At 38.5% G+C, this 24622-nt stretch overlaps 1 protein-coding gene across 3 annotated transcripts in view; it reads left to right on the top strand.

Annotated features, from left to right (window-relative positions):
• CNTNAP5 (contactin associated protein family member 5) overlaps positions 1 to 24622 on the top strand; it is an 831834-nt gene that overhangs the window by 515289 nt on the left and 291923 nt on the right. For all 3 annotated transcript variants that reach the window (XM_054699622.1, XM_037523193.2, XM_054699623.1), the window contains one exon: positions 1080 to 1186. In XM_054699622.1, the coding sequence (XP_054555597.1) occupies positions 1080 to 1186 (107 nt within the window). The remainder of the gene's footprint in view (positions 1 to 1079; positions 1187 to 24622) is intronic.

Raw genomic sequence — 24622 nt, 5'->3', positions numbered from 1 at the left:
CTGCTGAAGGGAGCAGCGAGTGAGACAGGAGAGGTCTGCCATGCCATGTGGGTATCTCCAAGGCCACCTGGAATCGAACCAGCGCTGCAGTGGCTGCGGACAGCTTCACAGTGTGGCGCTTAACTGCCTGTGCCACTAGGGAGGCCCTTCCTATCATTTTTAAAATTTAAAGCATTAGTTGTATTTCGTTATGGCCATGCTCTGAATTTTAACTTAATCTCGTGCCAATCTGTTATTATCTTATTTGTTAAAGGTCTTTGTATTAGTTTTTTGATAGCCCATTAATTTTATATACTGCAACTTTCCTCAGGAATTTTCCTCTTTTGGACACTGACATGAAGTCACCATTGCGGATAATGTCACTGTAAAAGAAAACTAGCCTGAGTAGTTTTCATATTTTGAAATGCTTCCTTAAATATAGCTACCTGAGTGAGATTTCTGGGTCAAATCATTTGAATGCTTCAGAGAGTTTTTAACATGTATGGTGAAAATATTCAGACTAGTCTTAATGCTTTCTTCATACAAATAATGGCCTCATTTGAAGGGTGGCATTGGCAGTTTAATAATGTTATGGCATGTTAAATGATCAGGTAGCATCTTTTCAAATTTCATTGTAGCTTAAAATAGATTCCCAGCTGTCACCTGAAAGAGCAGTCTGAGGAAGTCTCCTCAATTATCTCTTCCTTCCCTCTTTCCTTTAAAAACACAAAACCTTTCCAAAATGTAAATCTACATAACCTTTGTATATTTTGTTCTATGGTAAAGGAGATATTTTGACTACCTTAGATACTTTGACTACCTCAAATTAGATTTTAGCCAATGAAAATGTTGTTCCATGTGCAAATGTTTAACAGACACCTAAATCAGCTCCGAGCCTTTCATTGTCTAGTCGTGGTGGGAGGAACTGGCCCTTCGGGTGAAGCCTTTGTGTGATTTTGATATCATTCAAGTCTGACTTAGGTACAGCACTATAGCAGACTAATTCCACTTTAACCCATACAGTCAAATATAACATTATTTTGTCCTTTATTTCAACTGATTTGGTTTATTATGTTTGTTTTTACTTTATGTCCCATTAGGTGTTTGCCAAACTACTGTGAACATGGGGGAAGCTGCTCCCAGTCCTGGACTACCTTCTACTGTAACTGCAGTGACACAGGATACACTGGTGCCACCTGTCACAACTGTGAGTACATTCGTGATTAGCCACCGTGGGATGGGACACAAATCCAAGAATAGCAGTGTTTACTTCAGGCTGTATTCAGCATGAGGCTGAGTACATTCGTTCATTCAACATGTGTCTCTTGAGAGGATGCTATATGCTACACTCTGTGGTGAGCATGGAGGATACATGGGCACAAGCCACATCCTCATGGAGATTACGGTCTACCAGGAAGACAGACAGGAAATGGGATATGTGCCAAGGTGATGGCAAGGCAAGATGTGGTAGGCACACAAAGGACAGCTATTTCTTTAATTATTTATTTTTGCATGTAGAAGAACTGGGGTGTAAGCCAGAGGTGGGGGAGGTGAGAGGATTCACCAGAGACAAGGAGGGGAGCAGAATAGGCATATTTACTGAAACACACTGCTGAGGGGAACAGCAGGTGAGACAGGAGAGGTCTGCTGTGCTATGTGGGGTAGCTCCCTGGCTGGGGATTGAACTCCGGCTGTTGCTATGATAACACTGAGACTTCACTCCTAGGCCACCAGGGAGGCCCAAGGACAACTATCAAGTCAACTACTTGTTTAAATGGGCTAAGTGGCGCTGCTGTAATAAACAACCTGATAACTTAGCAACCTCAGTAACAAGCAGTATGTCATGCCTGTGTCATATATTCTTGCATATTGTCCTCTTTCAAGGATGCTGGCAGGAAACCCTCTGCCATGAAGAGCACTAGCAATGTAAGAGAGGCAGCACAGTGAACAGGGTGCTAGCTTTTAAAAGTTACTTCCTGGAAGTGACAAGCATTACTTGCACTCATATCCTATGGCCAATGAAGTCACATGGGCACACCTAACTTCAAAAGGGGAGGAAGTGCATTTTACCAGGGGGTCAGCAGCAAAACAATGAGCAAATCGGTGATAAGTACCGATGACTGCATGTCAACACACGGTAAGCTTCAAACAGAAGTCTGGAGCCGATCTTGTGGCAGGAATATAGTGTGAACAAAAAGAGAAAGAAGATGATTCTAAAAGCATCTTCACATGGTTGAACAGTGTTGACAGTGAGGAGGAATGATAAGAGGCAAGCTAAAGTGCACAAAGAACAAGGGGTGAGGAATAACAAATAACTAGATAACATGAATTCTGAATTTTATAATTTCATAGTCTTGTCAAGATCATCAACAAAAACATACAACAAAGAAGAGTTTTACCATTTAGAGAACTGTATGCCAACCAGTGTGAAATGAACTATAAATATAATTGAGAAAGACATTATCTGAAGTCGTTCTCTATAGTTATGGGAGATTTTATAGGAAATGGAAAATTTGAAATTGACTAGAAAGTAGAGGGGTACTCAGAAAAGAAGCTTCTAGAAAGAGGTAAGAGCCAAGTCATGGGTGGAGATTCCTGAGGGCTATAGTGAGACTGTTCCACAGGACACATCTCTTCAGTTTTTCTTTAGTTCCTGCCATTATTAGGATGGTACTCAGGGATGCAGAAAGGAAATGATCATCGCCAAATGGGCTGGAATCACACTCTGATCCAGGACGGGTAATGTTGATGCCTTTTTCCCTGAAGACCTCTCAGCCACTGCATGACCATTTCCATGCCTTGAATATAGCATTCAGCTATGACCCCCGCAATGAAATCTGATCAAATTGGAGAAGACAGATTCCAATGGTTTTTATGGAATGACAGTGTTATTGTTAGTTATCTGAGGAAACTGAAAACAATGTCTGGTTTTATAATGAAATATCTTATTTAAAATTCTCTATTTTAAAAATTTGAAATGGTGAAGAAAAACTAGACAGAGAGAGATCAAATTTAAATTTTACCTAGTTCTTAACTAGAATAAACACATAATTTTATCATTCTAGGGTTTTCTAGAATGGTCTCAGAGTTGCTCTCTGATCCTCTGAGAACAAACTAATGAATTTTCATGGGACCTTTTAAGGCTAAAATTTTAAGGCTAAAATTACATGGTTTTAAGGTTCCAAGGTTTTAAGGTTCCACTATACATATTATCCCTAAATAGCCAAGAAGAACAGATACTTTTATAGAACGTTGTAGGGCATATATGACTGTCCAGAGTGTTAAAGCAATGCTCTCCCAGAGGCAAACAGAATAATCGTTGATTTAATAGTGAGATAAAAGAACCCTGAGGAAGATTTAAGCCAGAGCTACCCAAATTTTGGCCAAATCACATTACACCATTCCTATAACTTTTAAAACTTTTTACTTTCTTCTAAAGCAATTTAACAATATTTTGAAGGCTTCATCTCTCTGGATGTTCTTCTCGTTTAATTGTCTCTATCCATCAGGCTAAAAATAGATTTGCAGCTTTTAAGAAAGTGTGAACTTGAAAATCAATGGAGGTGAGTTGCTGATTTTTAAAGGAACACTATCAAAGCTGATGAACAGGAGACTCACCTTACCAAGTCTTAAAAACACCATTTTTAAAAAACACTCTTCCCATTCTCCTTTCCGTGAAATCTCTCAGTGTTTGCACTGTTGGCTGCAGAATTGCCAAACTCCTTTTCCCTCCTGGGCACCCAGCCAGGACAAATCAGAGACACTTGGGTGGCTGTGAGGTTTGGCAAACACACCTTGGATGTCTGTGCAATTCCAGAATCTGTCCTTCCTCTAAGCAAGCCCTCTCCTCCAACTGGGTGAAATATGTGTCAAGCCATGCTTTTATGCTTTTGACAAGTGTGTGCCCACACAGGGGCCATCAGACATGAAAGCTGCCAAAATCCAGGAGTCGGCATACAGGATCCCCTCAGGTGAAAACAAAATAAGCAAGTTCACAATCCTGCTCTTGTGGAAATGGCAATGTCTGAGGTTTGGTGAAGCATATTTTCTTGAAGCAGTCATCCACAATAAGAACAATACATGAAGATCTTCAGAATTATAAGACTTATAAAATAATATCTAAAACTGGTTATTTCTTAAGTATTCTCTTAGTGTTTTGTCTTCTCAATATTTATTTATTTTTGCGTTGAAGAACTGGGGTGTAGGTCAGAGGTGCAGGGGGTGAGAGGATTCATCAGAGACCGAGTGGGGAGCAGAACAGGCAGATTTACTGAATTATACTGCTGAGGGAAGCAGGCAAGGGAGAGGATCTCAGGCCATAGTGGTGATTGAGGTGATAGCCCTGAGACTTAACCCCTAGGCCACCAGAGAGGCCCTCTTTTCAAACTTTCTAGGGCTATTTTTGTTTTTCATTGTTGGTATTCCTAGTAATGTGAACCAATAGGACCCAGAATTAACTCTGTCTAGGCTTTGGAGAAAAGAGTGGGGTCTGTGTGAGGGACAAGATGTGACAGACTCTTTAAAGAATGGCAAAATGAGACTATTTAACATTTTTAGATAAAGCAGGTTGCCATTGAGAGTAGATAAATTGCCATGCCATTTCCGTTTTTTCTTTCCTCCTTATCTGATGACATATAAAGAACCAGTGTGTATAAGTTGGGTGGCTTTTCAAGCACACTTTATTTAAAACCACCTCTTCAGGAAGTAGGTGATGAGTGTTGGCAGTCCCTATTCAGTCAACGGCCACCTCCCTGTATGAGGAGGAAATACGAGAGCTGCACTTATTCCATAAGCTGCCACTGGACACTGTTTATCATCACCGCAAATTGTTTTGATTAGCAATTTTCCTCTCTGCATTGTTTCTTATTCTCTAGAGTAGAAACTGAAGGTAAAACAACATTTATAGTTTCTGTCCAGTCCAAGCAAACCAACTAACATTCAATGCCTTTAGATCACTAGAGATAGTTACCATGGTTATTGGTTTTATACAATGAATGGATTTAGAAAATTATACAATAGGAGTGAAACTTCTATGTACTCAGGGTACAATTTGGTCCTAGTTTACCATGTACACCTTATTATGAATCTAAGAGTAAGAAGAAAAGGCTTTGGTAGTAGGAATATAATGAAGAGGTCAGCGATAAAGTGAATAATGTTTTTATTGCATTATTATAGATGAACATATTGACTCCTAGGGAGGTGATGTAACTTCCTTGAGATCACCCAGTTAGTAAACAGTAGAGCTAGGAATTAAATGGGGGGAATTATAAACCCTGTATCTCATTTCCTTTCTCCAACAAGTAAAATCTCTGCAAATCTCTTCATATAAATTAGTGATGATGAGAAGGCTTTTGTGTTCTAGAATAATCGGGAAAACATCATGGAAAGAAGTAGAACAAGTTAGGACTTGGAGGACAGCTAAAATTGGAATAAACATAAGGGATAAGGAAAGCTATTAAAAATAAAGACTGACAAGAACAAAGACATGATGGGGGGAATGTTTATGTGATGTTTTGGGATAATGTAGACATCTGACTGACTCAAGTAAGGGAAAATGAATAGGTCGATTCATTCTTGAAACCTAGGTGGGATTCCTATAAAACATGTTTCACTAGGGTGAATCCCAACTCATTTCTCATGATAACCAAAGCTTTTCACGTGCTGTTTCAGTATCTATAAATACCACTTTATGACTACCTAACGCATAGTCTGTTTAGTGGTTTTTAGTTTTTATTTGATTATATTAATTTATTTTCCTTTATTGAGAGGAGGCATCCTGTGTTATTTCCAAATAATACTTACTGTAACCCCATTTTATGTTTTCTTGAAATAGTTTTGGAATTTGCATTATTGAGTCAAAGATTATGAGTAATTTTAAGGTTTTTATTTATTTATGTATGTATATATTTTTAATGATTTATTTATTTATACAAGAATTGGGGTATAAGCCAGAGGTGTGGGAGGGTGAAAGGAGTCACCAGAGACAGAGCAGGGAGCAGAACAGGCAGACGCACTGAAGACATTGCTGAAGGGAGCAGCAGGCGAGACAGGAGAGGTCTGATGCACCATGTGGGTATCTCCCTGGCCGGCCAGAAATCAAACCCGCACTGCAGAGGCTGCAGACAGCTTCACAGCACGTCGCTCAGCCCGCTGCACCACCGGGAAGACCTATTTATATATATTTTTAAAGATTTATCTATTTATGCATACACAAGTTGTGGTATGGGCCAGAGGTGCAGCGGGGCAGGTGAGAGGATTCACCAGAGACAGAGTAGGGAGCAGAATAGGCAGACTGACTGAAATACACTGCTAAGGAGAGCAGCAGGAGAGACAGGAGAGGTCTGCTGTACCATGTGGGTTATCTCCCTGGCTGGGGATAGGGATGGAACTCAGGCTGCAGTGGCTGCTGATAGCTTCATAGATCTGAGACTTAACCCCTTGTGCCTCCAGGGAGGCCCCCAATTTTAAAGTTTTTAATTCATATTTTCAAATTGCTTTTTTAATTCTTTGTTACAGTTTGTACTCTGACCACTATTTTCTGAGATCTTATCTCACCTTTCCAGAATTATTTACTATAAACATTTGGCATATATTTTTACTGAAGCATTTGCATATTTGAATGGAAGTTATTATTGTCTCTCATTGTGAGTTCCAGATGAATAAAACCCCTTTTTTAAATATGACTTTTATAATAGGCAAAAAAATTGTCTCCACCAAACTTTATCACATAAGTCCTTTTTGAAACAGATCTGATATCAGTAACCATGCATTTTGATGATTACTCTCACATTGAGTAGACACAGTAAGTTATACAAGTAATTGTCATCTGCTGTATGCCTCCTATTGAATAGGACTGTCTCTCATCTTTCCAATATCTATGTCTGATGACATTTACATGGTCCCTTTCAGGTTCTCTTCACCATTTCTCAGCTTCTTCTAATCCCTTTTCATTGTAGACTCTCTGACATCCTAATAATGCCTTTTAGATCATTTTTCAGCTTGGCAAGAGGATGTCAGCTTTCTTTTTTCCCAATTCTGATATAGTGCTTCTCCCATTGGATGGTCAGTAGCCAGGTATTGATTGGGAGCATGTCAAGTTGTGTAGCTATCAAACTCTACACTAGTCATCAAAGAGGGCTAACAGTTTTGATATTTAGCAATAGGTATGTGGTTCTCTAACTGTGTGACATTTTGTGCCTAGAATGAAAGACTGGAGAGGGTAAGAGATACTGGTCATCAGAGGTGTATGTTAAAACATCACTCTTATCTCTTCACTCAAGTCAGCTCATATCCTAATATCTTTCTGTAGTAACTTTCAAGATTTAAAGGTAATTTATCTCCATGCATAACCCCAGATGTCATCAGTAGATGTTCCCAGCTGCAATTAGACACCTAAAGAAGAAAATAAACAGTGAAGAAATGTTGAATGCATATCCTGCTTCATCTATTGACAGTAACCACAGTCTTTTGTGTCATTATCTTTACTCATATTAACTTCCCCACTGAGAGTATCAGTTCTTATAGGGAAGGGGCTGTATTTTTTTTTTTAATTTTTTGCTGTTTGCAAGGAATTTGTGAAATTAAGTCCTATCATTTAATTCATGAAACAGACAGCTATGCAGAAAAGATGATTCAGTATGCCATCAGGTAAAGCTCCAGAAGAACAGAGAGTGCCCACCCCTATCGGCTCCCTGCAACACAGCAGATATGGGCTGTTTGCAATATAAACAAGGAGATAACTGAGATATGCACAGAGTAATGTCAGATAACAAGGGCAAGAACACTGTCATTTCCTGGGAGAGGTTAGAAAGATTTCAGAATAATTCAAACTTTAAGTGGAGACTTTAAGGGTGAGAAAGAACAAGACCAAGAGGAAGGAAGAACAAGCAACATGAGCAAAGGCAGAGAAACCTGAAACAAACAAGCAGTAAAAAAATGAGGAGAGATGTTGCATAGCAAGAATCAAAGGTGAAATAGTATAAGCGGATTAGAAAAGAAATGCAAGAGTAGAAGATGGTGATAAACTGAGAAAGAAGTTGCTTCTCTGTTGAACATGTACCTGCCAACACCATTTATACTTTTCATTGTAATGCTGGGAATTGACTTGCTAATATTTATTTTGTCGTTGTTTGCTTTTTGTGTTTATTGGTTTCCTATTGGAAAAGAAACTAATGGTTTTGAGCATATACTGATGTTGGAAGACATGGTGCAAGGGAGAGATACTAGATGCTGTTTGCAATTGTGTGGGTAGCAAATAATGAGAGTCAGAACAAGTTAGAAAGAAGGGACATAGCTTGAAAGGCGTATCTAAAATTAGATCAAGTAGTCTTGAAGACAAATCAAATACAGCAGAGAGAAGTAGGGCTTTTAGCTTTTTAGCTTAAAAGACTTTATGATTGAAGAATGTAGTGACTAAGTGTGTCTGGGCCTGACAGCCTAGTGTCAAGTCCAGGCCCTCAACTTACAAGATATATTACCCGGGGCAATTTATGTGAGCTCAATATGCTTTAACTTCCTTCCTTTTTAGTGACACAGGGCTAATAATCACAAATATCCATGGTCACAGATGAGAATTAAATGAAATAATCCTTGTAAAGTATTTAGTTTGGCGCACGGGCAAATGCAAAGTTCCTATTCCACATGAGCTATGATTTTTACAGAGAACTTGTAGACGGAAGAGGTGACTGCTGTGGATGCTGTCAACATTTCAATTTGGGGCACAGTATTTGCTTGAGAGATGCCTACTGTGCAAAGCTGGAAATCCCTGGAGTGAAGTCCAGACAGCAAATTAGATTCATTGGGTAAACAGTTGCTGAGACTTCTTGAGTAGATGAAGCCAATGATGTGTGTTAGACCCAGGATGAAGGCTAGAAAATAAAACATTTTAAACAACTCAAGAAGAGAAACAACTGAGATCCAACTAAGAAGGATTGATGAAAGTACAAAAACAAAAGGAATTTTTTTTTTTTTTTTGGTGGGACCCTTACTGGTGGCCAGGAAATGAACCACGCTGCAGAGGCTGTGGGCAGCCTCGCAGCCCAGCGCTGAACCACTGCGCCACCAGGGGAGGCCCAAAAACAAAAGGAAATATTAAGAAAAAGTATTAATTTACCAGACAGGAAAGGAACATTGTGAGAATAGATTATAAACAGAAGTATCCAAGGTCTATATACATCAGGTTGCTTCATTGTAATGGTTGGTAATTGTTGAATGACAGGATAAATGTTTGAAAAAATAGTTGAAGGAAGTTTAGGTAAAGGAAGAAACCATTTTTTTACAGGGACCCTATGACTATGGTAATATTGGGATATATTGGAATTTCCTGTTCCAAGAAAATTTGTTAAACCATGATTCTCACAGTCATTGTCAGGATGTAGGTAATCCAAAACCATTACCTTCTATTGAGATGATTTTACTCTCCTCTAGGAGAAAAGACCAATATCTTTGTATCCATTGATAAAAAAGAAAGGCAAGGCATTGTGTAATGATTTTGTGTAATTGTATAAAACTGACAAACTGACTGCAAAGTGTCTGCTACTCTGTGACGAGAGATCGGAACAGGCTGAGCCAGATGGGACAGTGATCTTAAAGGGCCAGATTTCGTTAAGCAGAGAAGACTTTTATTAGGGTATTTTTCAAGGGTGAGAATCAAAGGAAGGACCTTGAAATAAGGATGAACATTCTGAGTATTTGGTTTTCACCAAGACAGTAGCCTAAGAGGAAAGGAATGAAGATGTGTCCCCCTCAACTACCATGTCCTGATACTCTGCGATTTATATATGTCGTCTTATTTCCTGAGACCTCCTCACATTCTTAGGTCTGTCTCTGGCAATCCTTCAGACAACAGGGCTTTCACACATGGAAATATCTTGACCAGAAAAACTTCTACTTTCTTTTCCTGGATAACTTTTCCCACATATAACTCATGTCTGTTCCTTTAGGTTCCACCCACATAAAACTTCTCCCACTATGTTAAAATTGAGTGTTTGGGGCCTCCCCTGCCAACCGCTGGGTTGCGAGGCTGCCCCACGGCCTCTGCAGTGCCAGTTTGATCCCCGGCCACCAGCGAGGGTCCCACCAAAAAAAAAAAAAAAAAAAAAAAATGAGTGTGTGGTTCTTATTTTCCATCCCAAGCAGCAATTTTCTATGCATTTCTCTTTCTATATATAGCACCTACTGTCACATAGTAGAGGACCATTAAGTGTAACCGCACTTTTATGGCCAAAATATCTGAAGCCAAATAGCTGGTGGACATGGGATTTGAACTCAGTTCTAGAAGGCGAGAAAGCACTTCCTCTTCACAATTTGACATCTCTAAATGGAAGAAAAGCACTGTTAAATATTTTATGGACCACTGTAGGATTTAAAAACAAAACAGTTATAAATACTTCTTAACAGAAGGAGAGAAATGATGGTTTTGTATTCACCTTGGATTGCTTTTTGACGTTTTGAATGTATCTCAGTGATTGAGGAGTTTCTCAGAGTCATTTTCCTACATGTTCATTTGTGCTACTCCTCCTTCCTTCCTCCTTTTCTTCATCTCTCCCTCCACCTCCTCTTCTGTTTATTAACTGAGGCTACAGTAAAGCTAACTTCAAATTCTTATGCTGGATTGACAAAGGGAAAAGCAAGATACGTAATCACAAGTTTTGGTTTTATTCCAAATCTTTAGAAGCAACAAAAGAACCCAAAATATGAATGGAAATCATTAACTGGAGATAATTTAATTGTTGATATTGCCTGCCTTTGGCGAACCCTTGACATTTACTTTGAACACCTATCAGGAACAATGAGCATTTATTTCTAATGTATTTTGATGCACAGAAGACTAACTTCCATAGAAATGCAAACTTCTGGTATGACCCATGAGTGAGAAATAATCTAGGTTGGATACAGACATATTCAACTTCATATTTGAAGACACATTCTCCATCTGTGTCTCAGCTTTGGTTGCAAACAGATTTCGGTTATATTTATAGCTCTCTGGTTTTGGACAAACTACTTAACTTGTTGCCAGCTTTGGTTGCTTGGTCTCTAAATTAATAATAGCTAATTTAAGAGTTATTGTGTTCATTTGAGATAAGAAACAGAAAACACAGAGCATAGTATTTGGGATTTGGCATTTTTTTGTTTAATGTCATCTATTACATATTTAAAATTATGAGTGTTCAAGAATATTTTTGACAACAAAGATGTTCAATAATTCCCTATGCTACCAAATCTTTTGACTTTAGGAACATGACGGTTTACAGTGTAGATATTTGGATATTCCATAAGTAGAAGAACTGAGAAGTACAGAGTCACTGACAGAAGCCCAGGCTAAGCCTCAGGAAGTCTGAGTCAGCTCTATCTCTGCCACAAATGACCTTAGGCAAGTCACTTACTTCTTGTAATCCTTATTCCTCTTGAGTAATGTGTGGTTTATACAAGGAATATGCATGATCCCTAGGGAATATTATTTTGATTTGCTCCAACAGTATGACTTAAAATGAGTATATTGATTCAGTGTGGTGTGTTGCAATCATAGTGTATAGTTCCTCTTAATTATCTTAGTCATTTTGAGATGTTCTAGTTCAGAATAATATTTGCATAGATCATAATCTCTTGTCAATGGCTTAGAAAACATTGAGTGCTTTTTCATAGTGCTACCTCAAATATCATTTACAAATAAAATTAGTTAAAACATAAGGGTATTTGGTAAATAGTTAAAATATAAATCACAGACATTTAAAGCTCTGCATCTTGCCCTTGAAACACTTGGTGGAGTTGAACTACTGTGGTTTTCATTTGGAATGAATCAGCTCAAGGAATGATGAGTAATATTCAATGTAAATGAACAATGTAATTGTGAATATAGTTTTTCAATTTTATTTTATATAATAGAGTGAGACTTGACTATCTGAACATTCATTATGGAATAATATAATTAATATAATATAATATAATATAATATAAGTCATAATATAATGGAATCCCCAGTGTGCTCAGTTTGAATTAATTTCGCAAAAATATTTTGACTAGTTAAGATATAAAATTCATAAAATAGATCTTCACCCATTAAAAGTCTCTAACAGTGGCACTGTGGCCTATGGCAAAATACTTCACCAATTTGAGCCATGTTTGTGCAATATGCCAAGAAAAATAATAAAAATTTTCCCTTCTTGCTACTGGGATAAATTCAAGAATCAGTGTGCATGAAATCCCTTTGACAAGCATGACGATAACACTTCATTATATATATCTACTTCTTATATATTTACATCATTTTTTTTTTTCCCTGCCGCAATGTTGGTAAGGGAGCAGGCAAAGATTCAGAGGAAGGACACAAGACTCCCAGTAGTTTAGAATGAAAGGCCAAGGACATTCAGTTACAACACCTGAGTAGGTCTGAAAGCAGATGGTCTGAAGTTCATCAGCCGTATCATGTCCTTGGTGAGATAAGTTGTTGTTAGTGAAATTCTAGGATTATTGTAAACTTAGTTTTTGTCACTTATTTTCTAGAAGAAGCTCTGACTATGTGACTGCTGGGCTTCAGATCCTTCAGTGGCTCTCCATTATCTTAATGATAAAATCTGTGCTTTTCAGCTCATTAAATGTGGTTCTTCATTATTTGGAGACCTCCTAAATCACAAATAAGTTTTCAGTCATGGCCCCATAAGGTATACATGTTACAGTAGCTCTCAGACTTTTCATTCCTTAAGCATGTCTTATCCTTTTTATCATTCCATTGTTTTGTCCTTGAAGTTATTTTTGCTTTGAATTATTCTTTTTGACTTGCTTTACAATCTTCTATTCTGACTCGGCACTCCAAGTACACAAAATGCTTGCAATAATTGATCTTTTGAATTTTCTTTGGCATTAATTTGAGTTTCCCGAGGTCAGGCACTTTGGCTTTCCTTTTTCTTCTTTTAATTTTATTTATTTTTTGTGTAGAAGAACTGGCATGTAGGCAATAGGTGTGGGAGTAGAGGGGTTGGTGAGAGGATTCATCAAAGACAGAGTGGGGAGCAGAACAGGTGGATTAACTGAACTACACTGCTGAGGGGAGCAGTGGGTGAGAAAGGAGAGGGCTGCTGTGCCATGTGGGTCACCTCCCTGGCTGGGGATCAAACTCAGGCCACGGCAGTGATAGCGCTGAGACTTAACACCCGGCCACCAGGGAGGCCTGGCTTTTCATATGAGCCCCAAATACTAGCGCCAGGTCTGCCTTAGTGCACATGGAGCGTAGGTGTTGAGACAACAGACTTCTAACTTCCAACTTTCTGGCACTTTCTTGAAGTGTACTTGTATGCCATCCTTTGAGAGAAGGGTAAAGACAGTAAGTCATCTGATACCCCACAGCTTCTTATAGGCTTTCTCTTTGGCTTTTATGAAGAGAAACTTCCTATTTCTAATTTGACAAAAGAATTGACACCCCTGCTTAGAATTCACAGCATATTTTTGGAAGATCCCCACATCAAGTTCCCCTGTTGGCTCTCAAACTGGCTTGCAAATCATCCTTCAGCTGGCAAAGTCATGGTGTTCATTTTTAAGATACTAACATAAATAGAACATTTGGATAAGTAAATATATGTAGAAAACATAAAAGGAAATAAGCCCATCCATCGTCATAGCAGGACATGAAACTAAGTTTATTAGTTTGTCAGTGGAGTAGTTGTCACAGTCGGTTGTGGGCAGCACAGATTTCCTGCTGGCGGTTAATGGGATGATGAAGACCTTGGCAATCATTCTTCAGCTCCCATCTTCCTGATCCTGCTGTCTTGATGGCTGAAGAGAAAGTGACTGAATCCATCTGCTAACATTTGATTTCAGTGTTGCCTGTTGTCTAAATAGGCCTTTGATGGAATAACTCATGTAACATGTGCAGACGGGGGCTCCCTGGAATTCACAGTTCCTCTGAGGAAGGAACTGTGATCTCTAGTTTCTACTTGAGAGTCTGGTCCATTGGCATCACCTGGGGATTGTCAAAACAAGTAGAAAACAAACGTGTGTTTTTATTCATTTATCTTTTATAAAGAAGCATGAAAGAGGAATTGTTTTTGAAAATTAGGCAGCATTGGGCTCAATTCCAGATAGTGTTAGGAGGAAAGGATGTGCTGAGCAAACTCCATACAGGCTTTGTGGACTCCAGCCCCACTCCATCAAGACACTGGGAACTACAAATCCCATGATCCCCAAAGGGAAGTTTGTGAGGACCTGAGGCGGAGCTAAGTAGCAAGGCTCTCAGTTTGAGTATTGAACTGGCCATGTGGCCAGGGGTGTTTAACTTGCCCTCTTGGCCGTGTGGTGTATTAGGTTTTAAGCCAGCTCGGCAGGTCATTGGGATTCCAGGTGAGCGGAAGGTGTAGGACGCATTTACGAACTTATCTTCCTCTTTTTCTTCCTGAGTTATTCATTTCCCCGTTCCCCCTTCCCTTGTCAATAAACCTTTTATCAACCTTTTGTGTGTGTCTGCAGTTTAGCATTAATAAGTCCCCTTTAAGTGCCTGGGTGAGGACCCACAGTCAGGCAACCCGTTTTACATTGGGGTTGCTCTGTAACATTAGGTCCTAGTAATTACCAACTGAATGACTTGGAACAACTACTCAACTTTTCTGATACTTGTTTTTATCATCTCTAAATATTAGGATAATACTATCTAATGCCTCAGGATTTTTGCTGATTAAATGAGAGATCGCTCTTAGACCACTAGATACAGAGTTAATTTACTTTCTTTATTGACAATCTAAACTTTATATTTTCTGGCCTGTGCAAAACTTTCAGATAGTAGTCAAAACTGATTTCTGTTTGGAAGGGACCTTTGAGTACAAATATGTTATCTGCATCCTTTCGCAAGTCAACAGTCTAAAAATTGATCATTGCTATTACTGTGTTTCTTTGGTGGCTAGAAGGTTTGTTTCTGTTAGAAGCTGAACTCTACCTTCTTCTGACTTTCCCTGGTAATTCTTGTGTTCTCAGTGAATTTACTATGTATCATCTGATCAGTAAATCTTCCTTGCAGAGTTTTGAGAAATATTACGAATAATATACTCACTATCATTTTCTCCCCCCACTATCATATATCAGTTACCTGTAATGAAGTATGGTGTTGGTGGATTCCATAGTGCTATATTTGTTTAATTCTGAAATCATCTTATTTTTATTTTTTAAAGATTTATTTATTTATGCATACAAGAACTGGGGTACAGGCCAGAGATGCAGGGGGTGAGAGGATTCACCAGAGACAGAATGGGGAGTAGAACAGGCAGATCAACTGAAATACACTGCTGAGGGGAGCAGCAGGTGAGCCAGGAGAGGTCTACTCCACCATGTAGGTTGCTCCCTGGCCGGCTGGGGATCGAACTCATGCTGCAGAGACTGTGGATTGCTTCATAGTATGGTGCTTAACCCCTTGCACCACCAGGGAGGTCCCTGAAATCATTTTAACTCAGAAATAGAAACCATCTCTGAAGAAAAACACCAAATTCATATTTCCTGAAATCACTGGATTGAGGGAGTATACTTAGGAAATAATCAGGGCAAGAAATGGTTTCTTCTTTTATTAATTAAAATATAGCATATTTATCATCATCCAATATAATAATTACAATTGATTCTCATATCACTGAACATAATTGTATACTTAGTATGGGTACCTACGTTAAAATTTAATTTATCACCAACTATTATAATCTCTTCTGTTTTAAGGTAAATCTACCTTGTAATACATGTTTATGTCAGGCATGTATCGGTCTGTTCATATTCTGGGTCCAACAGTGAGTAACGTGAGTGATTGGAGATCTGGTTTCTATTCTAAAAGACTTAAACATTAGCAAGAATGAAGGAGGTAGAATCTGTGTTATTTATTCATAAAATAATACAAGATTTTTCATGGTCAAATAATAAATATAGATAAAAGTCAAATATAGGCTCCAGTGTCGGAGGAGGACATGAGACATGAGAGAGGAGAGGCTCAGTTATTCTGGAAGTGAGCTATAACCTGACCACAAAAGTGTGATCTGCAAGCCAGACAAAGTGGGGGAGGGTCAAGAATCCAGGAAGAAACTAAAATGTCTGAAATTAGTCTAAGCAGAGACTAACATACATAAATTGGAGTTCTTATAATGGAATAATGATGATAAAATAGTTACTAGTCAGGAAGAGTTTAAGCAGAGGACAGAACCATGAAGAGATAGAGATATAGATTAAGATTTTTATTACAAAATATTAGCTTATGTGATGGTGGAAGCTGCCTGTGTAAGTCTGAGGTCTACAGCACAGGCAATCAGGAAGAACAGACTGGAAATCAAGGGCTTGAGCTGAAACTGCAGTGCCCAGGTGCAATTTCTTTTTCAGGGAAGTCTCAGCTCTGCTTTCAATCAATTGAAGTAGGCTCACCTAGATTTTTAAGGACAATCTGTGATTTAAAGTCAATTGTTCATGGGCTTTAATCATATCTCCAAATATCTTTTTTTTTTAAAGATTCATTTTTATCTATTTATGCAGACAAGAACTGGCATGTAGGCTAGAGGTGGGAGGTGGGGGCTGTAAGAGGATTCACCAGAGACAGAGTGGGGAACAGGCAGATTGACTGAAATACACTGCTGAGGGGAGCAGCATGCGAGACAGGAGTGGTCTGCTGTGCCATGTGGGTTAGACCCCTGCCTGGGGATTGAATTCTGGCTGCAGCAATGGTAGATAGCTTGATAGTGCTGGGACTTAACCCCTATGCCACCAGAGAAGCCCCTGTATCTCAAAATATCTTTACTGAATTATCAGGATTAGCATTTGATTGAATAACTGGGATCCATAGTCTAAGTTGACACATACAACTGATCATTACAGTCTGCACATTTGTCAACATGGCACTTATATTCATCTTCTTCAGCTATAATTAGTTACACTTCTGCCTAACCTGTCATACTTCTGCTTAACATGGTACAACTTGTCTGCACACAACTCATATCATTTAAGTTTGTGTAGCAACTTGATGATAACAGTAGTCACAATGTTATCTGTATTGTTGTTTTGAGTAAAATGCTAAGTATGTGCTAATGAATTTAATCAAAGCACAACTGTATATTTGTCTTTTCCCCTTGTTTTAAATTTTATTGAATGAACATAATTTCTCTTGTTTTTGGCTGCTTCCTTGGGTACGACTCAGGGTTTTCCTTTTTCTCTTAGATTATATTCATTTTTATTATCCCATGAAATCACAAGATATAAACACAATCTTGTGTTGAGAACTAAAGAGTTAATGTAACTTGAAATTAAGTTAGGCATTCATTTCAATCATCATTCAAAGGTGAGATTTCTCTTGAACTTTATAATAGAACAGGCTAGTGGCAGGTGAGAACCTCTGGAAGAGAAAAGGTTATATAAACATTGTTTTTTTTCTTAGACTTAGAAAAAACTGTTGGATGGAATATAGACTTGTCCAGCTCTTATGGAAAATACTATGGCAGTTTCTCAAAATATTCAAAGTAGACCTACCAGATGACCCAAAAATTCTACTCTTAGTTACCTACTTGAAGAAAATAGAAACACTAATTTGAAGGAATATCTACACTCCTATGTTTAATGCAGGATTATTTACAATAGACAAGTGTACACATTCACACACAAACACAAACAATGAAATAGTACATAGCGACAAAGAAGATAGACTCTTGCCATTTAGAACAACATGCAAGGAACATGGGGGAGGGGTTATGCTAAGTGAAATATGTCAGAAGGAGAAAGAAAGACAAATATCATATAGTTTTCCTTATATATAGAATATAGACAAACCAAAAGGTTAAAAAATGTACCCTACAAATATGATTTAGAATTGAGGGCCTCCCCTGGTTGTGCAGGCGGTTGAGCGCTGTGCTGTGAAGCTGTCGGCAGCCTCTGTTTGATCCCTGCCGGCAGGGGAGGGTCCCACATGTCGAGGCAGACCTCTCCTGTCTTGCCCGCTGTTCCCCTCAGCAGTGTATTTCGTCAGTCTGCCTGTTCTGTTCCCCACTCTGTCTCTGGTGAATCCTCTCACCCTACCGCTATATCTGGCCTGTACCCCAGCTCTTGCATTAATAAGTAAATAAATCTTTAAAAAAATTGAGGTTACCTAAAGGAAGGAAAGGGGGGAGAGCAAAGTGTGGAGGGGGCCTAATCAATTGTGGTGGACTGCAGTTGCTTTGGAGGTGGGTGTGTTGTAGTAACAAACTGAGGGATGTGATCCTGTATCTCTAAATCATATACAATGTTGTAAATCAATGTTACCTCAATAAAAATAAAGTGACCTTTTTTTCTCTAAGCATAATTCCCTGAAGATTCATCCAGATTATTACATTAGTCCTTAATGAGTATTATTCGATGATATTTACTAGTTTGTTTTTCTCAATGGAACAAACAAGTTTTTTCATGCCGGCTGCTTCTTTGTGGCAGAATCTGCCCTAGTGGTGCTGCCTGCCTTCCAGTTGCCTCTTGGGGGATGCTAGTGTCCATGGTTACTTTTTGGCAATGGAGCTCTCAATGAAATCTCCTTACTGGGCTTGCAAGTTCTGGTTATTGTCAGAAGTAGTCCTTCCCGGTTCACTGACATAGGAATGTCAGGAGGATAAAACATCTTGCACTGACTTCCATTCTAGGTTAGGGTCAGCAAATGCTGGCCTTGGCCTGCCAGCTTGGGTCAGGAGGAGACCGTGTATGAACAGTTACTACATTAACTCTTTAGTTCTCAAGTTGCAAAATATGTCACCTTTTTATTTCCACATTGCATAGTTCACATTCGTTATGTTTTTAAATTATTTTCAAGGTGATAGTCGTAATTAGCAAGGAAAACTAGAGACAAGTCTAAGTGGTCTTTTCTGAACTGGAATTCTCTCCATAGATTTCAAGAACATGACTTTTAAACACATACAAAGCTTGAATTTTAAATTTAAAATGTAAATAGCAATATGTTCACGGGATTACAAATCAATCCGTATAAAAAGACATGCAATGAAACTCTGATTTCCATTTCTGTCTTCTAGATGGCTAGATCTGTCCCCAGGTTATAATAGGTAACTTGTATGTTCTGAGTTTCCTTATTGTGACACAAGCAAATACAATCATATATATTATTATATATTGTGTGGCTTCTTTTTGCTTTCAAATAATGATCTAAGAGCTTGTCTTTTCATACCAGCTCATAAAGAGTTTCATCATTCATTTTGCAGTGTTTTGGAATTCAGTTGTATTGTTTCATTTTGTAAGGCCTGTATTGATAGATTTTTTTTTTAAAAGATCTTTTTCTAATTCCATACAAATAAAGCCACAATGAATAAACTTGAACATATGCCATTTCACGTACTTGTTAGTATATCTGTAGGTTAAATTCCCCAAAGAGGGATTTCTAGGTCAAAGGATAGATGTGATCTTGCTATGTACTGCAGAACTGACTTCACAGGCATTGAGACCATTTTCACTCCCACCAGCAATGCTCGAGGTGCCAGATTCCCCACAAACTTGCTAACAAAGAGTGTTGTCAAAAGTTTGAATTTTTGCCAGCTTGATAATTATTTCTTGAGAAAATAAAAATAACATTATTTAAAGGCCTCCTGGCACTTCACAAATGATAGGAGAGCTCTGTGAATATTTGGTCCTCTTCCTTCCAGCCTTCAATATACATAATAGTTACATTTAAATGTTCATGATGCTAACAAGGAGGCAAGCTGTATCTCTATCTAGGTCTCTGAGTTTGTATCACATGCGTGTCTGTATCAGTATCACATATATATCTGTGCCAATTATCTATCTTTGTTCTATATGTAGATATATATGTATGTATATGTACATTATACTATTCATATGTATCTATATTCTGCTTTTAAGAAAGTTAGAGGACAAACTCTATGCAGATGGAGTGATTTACAAAGAAACACTTGATTCTTTGGTGGAATAGATAGGATTCTATAGTTGAGAACAGTGGAGGACACACCAAAATGGAAACAACTTTACACAGAGAGAGAGGAGAAGCAAGATTTTGGAGTCTGCAGGTGTTTGCCCAAGTAAGGCAAACTTGGGGAAGCAGAGTCATTGGTGTCAGAAGGAATGTCTGTTCCAAAAAGACTCTATAAAGAATCAGAAATGTTGATGGTGATGACAGGAAGGAGCATGGGGGGGGCAATTGCATGGGGCCCAGTAAGGAGCTCAGGTTGATTTTAAGCGTTCATGGAAAGGCAGCGAGTGGCCAGGCTGGACATCACTGGTGATTTGGAACAAGAATGTCCTCTTTTATACTTTCCCGTTTCCTCAGAATTCTTTTCTGAACACATGGCTCTTTTTACTTTCTATTAGAGATCATTTCAGGTTTCTTAATTGTAAATTAAAATCATGCTTAGGTGGGAATAAAAGTGAAAGTGGGGAGAAAAGTGAAGGTTGAAATACTGTCTTTGTAATAGTCTTCTCTAGTCTCATTCTTTCTGCTTAAAAAAGTCCAATCCTCTAATTAGAAGATAAAGAATAAAAGTGACTGCACAGACTCCCTTATGTGATTCCTCTAAGAAATCAAAGCTCTTTCATTTTCAATTTTCTAGCATGACAACATAAAACAATCTCATTAAGGACTTTGTGGAATATTGGTAAAGGTTAGGCAGAGTTCAGGCTGCAATGACTGAGAAAAAGTGTTTGAGAGTTTGTGCAAAAATTGGGTAACTTCAGATATCAGTTTTCAGGAAGCTAAAACTGAACAAAAAGGACAAGCTCACAGGTAATAACCAGTCAAGAGCCAGTCTCTCAAATCCAAAGAACTAGCAGGTCAGGCACAAAAAGCATGCTGATGTCCAAAAATGCAAGCTTAATAGGAAAAAATGTGGGAAGGTGTGTGAGGAGGTCCTAGCCAGATAGGGAGGAATGGGAGATTCTGTTGTGTGCACATAATGGATCCCCAGGAGGAGAAAGACTATCCCCATTATACCAGAGGTCATCATCGGCAAAGTAACAGTCATGTGGCTGTGTACCTTGGACTGCGGGGAACCTATTTTTGGGTTCAAAAAGTTGGCCCATTCTTAAACTGGGGCTCTTTTATGGGCAGAGAGGCAGGAATTTAGAGTTGGTTTTTAAATTACTTATTAAAACAGATGGTGAAATCTCACTGTGCTTTTAAATCTGTTTTAAAATGAATCTTGAAAGACTGAGTTGCAAGTGATCTGGAAAGGCTATAAATTGATGTTGCTCTGGTGAAGTTTTCAATGTCAGAGTTCCATGCCATGTAGAGTGAGCTTGTTTGCTGTGGATCAGAGGCTTCTGTGACTGTCTTTTGTTAGTTGGCAGCATGTGCCAACAGGGAATGGCCTCTTTAGGAAACACTGGGAACCAGCATTTGATTCTAAGAGTCAGGCAGAATTGCCTAGTCAAGGTATCCATGTATAATTGCTCTGTATCAGGGTTTTTTTTTTTTTTAAAGATTTATTTATTTATACAAGCACTGGATACAGTCAGAAGAACCAGAGGGCGAGAGAATTCACCAGAGCCCGAGCAGGGAGCAGAACAGGCAGACTGACGAAATACACTGCTGAGGGGAGCAGCAGACACAGCAGGAGAGGTCTGTTGCGCCATGTGGGACCCTTGCCCAGCGCCGGGAATTGAACCGGCACTGCAGAGGCAGTGGGCAGTTTCGCAGCCCAGTGCTCAACTGCTGCGCCACCAGGGGAGGCCCTGTATCAGGGTTTTTTAACTCAAGATGTCTGGCAAAGGGAAAATCAAAGGTCAAAGAAAGTAAATTCTTTAAAATATATTTTAAAATATATTTTTATAAAAATAACAATAGATACAGGAAAATGATTTCTTTTGCAGTCAAGTCCACGCTTCCTTCTAGAAACCACCCCAGACTCTGAGAATCTTAGAGAATTCTTCCAGGATATTTCCAATATCCCACTTATAGCTTCTGCTTATTTGTTTTCCCTCCCTTCATTTTGTTTCTTCCCTAGATAAAGACACAATTTATTAGACCTTTAATAGATGATTCAATTGACATGCCTTATCCTATTGTCCCATTTTATCTTTAGAATTATTCCATGGGGCCTCCCTGGTGGTCTAGAGGTTAAGTCTCAGCACTATCATGGTGATGACATGAGTTCCATCCCTGGCCAGGAAGCTAACCCACCTGGCACAGCAGACCTCTCCTATCTCACCCGCTGCTCCCCCCAACAGTGTATTTCAGTAGATCTGCCTGTTCTGTTCCCTACTGTGTCTCTGGTGAAATACACATAATTTCAAATTTACCCTCTTAGCCATTTTTAAGTGTATAGTTTAGTGATATTAAGCATTTCATGCTGTGTTACCATAGCTACCGTCTATCTGCAGAATGCTTTTGTATGGTAGGACTGAAACTCTATATGCTTTAAACATTGATCCTCCCACCCTCTGCGACCACCCCATGCCACATAAACTTTTCCAAATACGATTAAAATTTGGAGAGTTCTGTCAAGTTTCATCAATTGGAGGTAAGGTTTAGAGGAATTTCCCAGACCAGCTTCTGGCTGCGTACAATTGAATCCCGGCTTCTCCTCCAATACATACAGGCTATACTGCAGGGAACATTTCTACTGAGAGTTGACCTCTGATCCTGCATGGGGTTATGATGCTGCATGAATTTCCCTAAGGACAACAGGAGTATGCAGGCAAGATATTCCTAAAACACACTCACCAGCAGTTACTGCGCATGTGAGTGACTTCAAAGCCTGTGTTTATAATCACTTACCTAAACTAATATGTATCTGCAGCATGTCTTTTTAACTGGATCTTTTGGATTTCCCACTTTTATTGAAAAATAGCTCTCATACATCACTGTCTATATTTCAGGAATGCAGTGTGATAGATTCATTAGCATATACTGTGAAATGATAGTCACATGAAGTTCAGCTAACATCCATCATCTCTTGTAGATCGAATTAAAAAGAACAGAAAGAAGAAAAAAGTAATTCTCCTTGTGGTGAGAATTTACTTAGGATTTACTACCTTAACATTTCTATGTCTCCTACATCAGTGTTAGCTATAGCCATCACTGTTGTATATTATACCCCTGGACATAGTTATCTTATGATTGGATTTTGTATCTTTTGACCATATTCCTCCAGTCCGTCCTTACCCCACCCTCCTTCCATGTTAACCACAAGTCTTCCCCCTTTTCTGTGAATTTGTTTGATTAGGTCTGCATATAAGTGAGATCACACAGCATATTCTGGACGTTTATAGGATTTGCTTATTCGCCATGGCTGAATGTTATTCAGTTGCATAAGTATCTCACAAGTTCTTTCTTTCCTTCCTTCCTTCATATACCTATATCTCTATATATGAATATATATATATATATATATAATACATTCTTCTTCCTTTTTGTACAATGAATGCTTTCTCCTCAGGTGTAGTCCCCATAGAATTCCCACCACCAATTCACCTAGGATATATCACCACAGTCCCTTGCTCTTCCCAATCTGTTTTGATCCCTGTCCCTCTCCTCCCCTGCAGAATGTTTCTGATTTATAGTTGCATGTTAATAGTTTTTAAATTTAGTATAATTATTTTTTTCCTGATCCCTTATTTGTTTCCCCTACATTCCTCCTATAAATGAAATCATCTGATTTTTTTCTTTTTCTTGCTGGCTTATTTCATATATATATATATATATATATATATATATATATATATATATATATATACACACACACACCACATCTTCTTGATCCAGTCATCTATTTTTGGGCATTTGGGTTGTTTCCATAGTTTGCCTATTATAAATAGTGCTGTAATAAACATAGGGGTGCAGGTGCTCTTTTGAATTAAAGTTTTTGTGTTCCTTGGGTAAATTCCTAGGAGTAGAATTGCTGGCTCATATGGAAGCTCCTTTTTCAGTAGCTTGCAGAACCTCCACACAGCTTTCCATCATGCTTGGACCAGTTTGCATTCCCCCTGGCAGTGTAGGGGAGACTCCTTTTTCTCCAACATTTGTTGTTGTCTGTTTTTTTTTTTTTTTTTAAATACATGCCATTCTCAGTGGTATAAGGTGGTATCTTATTGTGGTTTTGATTTGCATTTCCCTAATTATTGAACATCTTTTATTATCCCTTTTGGCCCTTTGCATTTCCTCTTTGGAGAAGTGTCTTTTTGCTCTTCTGCCCATTTTTTGACTGGATTGTTTGCTTTGTTTTTGTTGAATCGTGTCAGCTCTTTGTAGATCTTTGTGATCAGTCTCTTATAAAATATATAGAAGAAAATATAGGCAAAACATTACATAGCATAAAACTCAGTAACATATTTAAATACGCATCCCCCAAAGCAAAGAAAGTGAAGGAAAAGATGAACAGCTGGGACTACATCAAACTAATAAGCTTCTGTACCACTAAAGAGACATCAACCAAAACAAAGAGATACTCCACTGATTGGGAGAACATTTTTGCAAATAATACTACTGATAAGGGACTGGTCACAAGTTCTTTCTTTATCCATTCATCCTTCTGTGGACACTTACGTTGTCTATCTCATGTCTTAGCCGTTGAAAGTGGTGCTGCTATGAACACGGAGATACAGATGTCTTTGTGAATTAGTGTTTTCATTTCCCATGGATATATTACCAGAAATTGAATTGCTGGATCCATAAAAGAAAACCAAAAAGAAAAAAAACATATGTGGATCCTCCATACTG

The sequence above is a fragment of the Talpa occidentalis genome, unplaced genomic scaffold, assembly GCF_014898055.3.
Source record: "Talpa occidentalis isolate TD23 unplaced genomic scaffold, MPIMG_talOcc4v2.1 talOcc4.3, whole genome shotgun sequence".
NCBI classification, from domain to species: domain Eukaryota; kingdom Metazoa; phylum Chordata; class Mammalia; order Eulipotyphla; family Talpidae; genus Talpa; species Talpa occidentalis.
The sequence above is the reverse complement of the archived record's forward strand: the minus strand, read 5'-3'. Positions and strand labels throughout refer to the sequence as shown.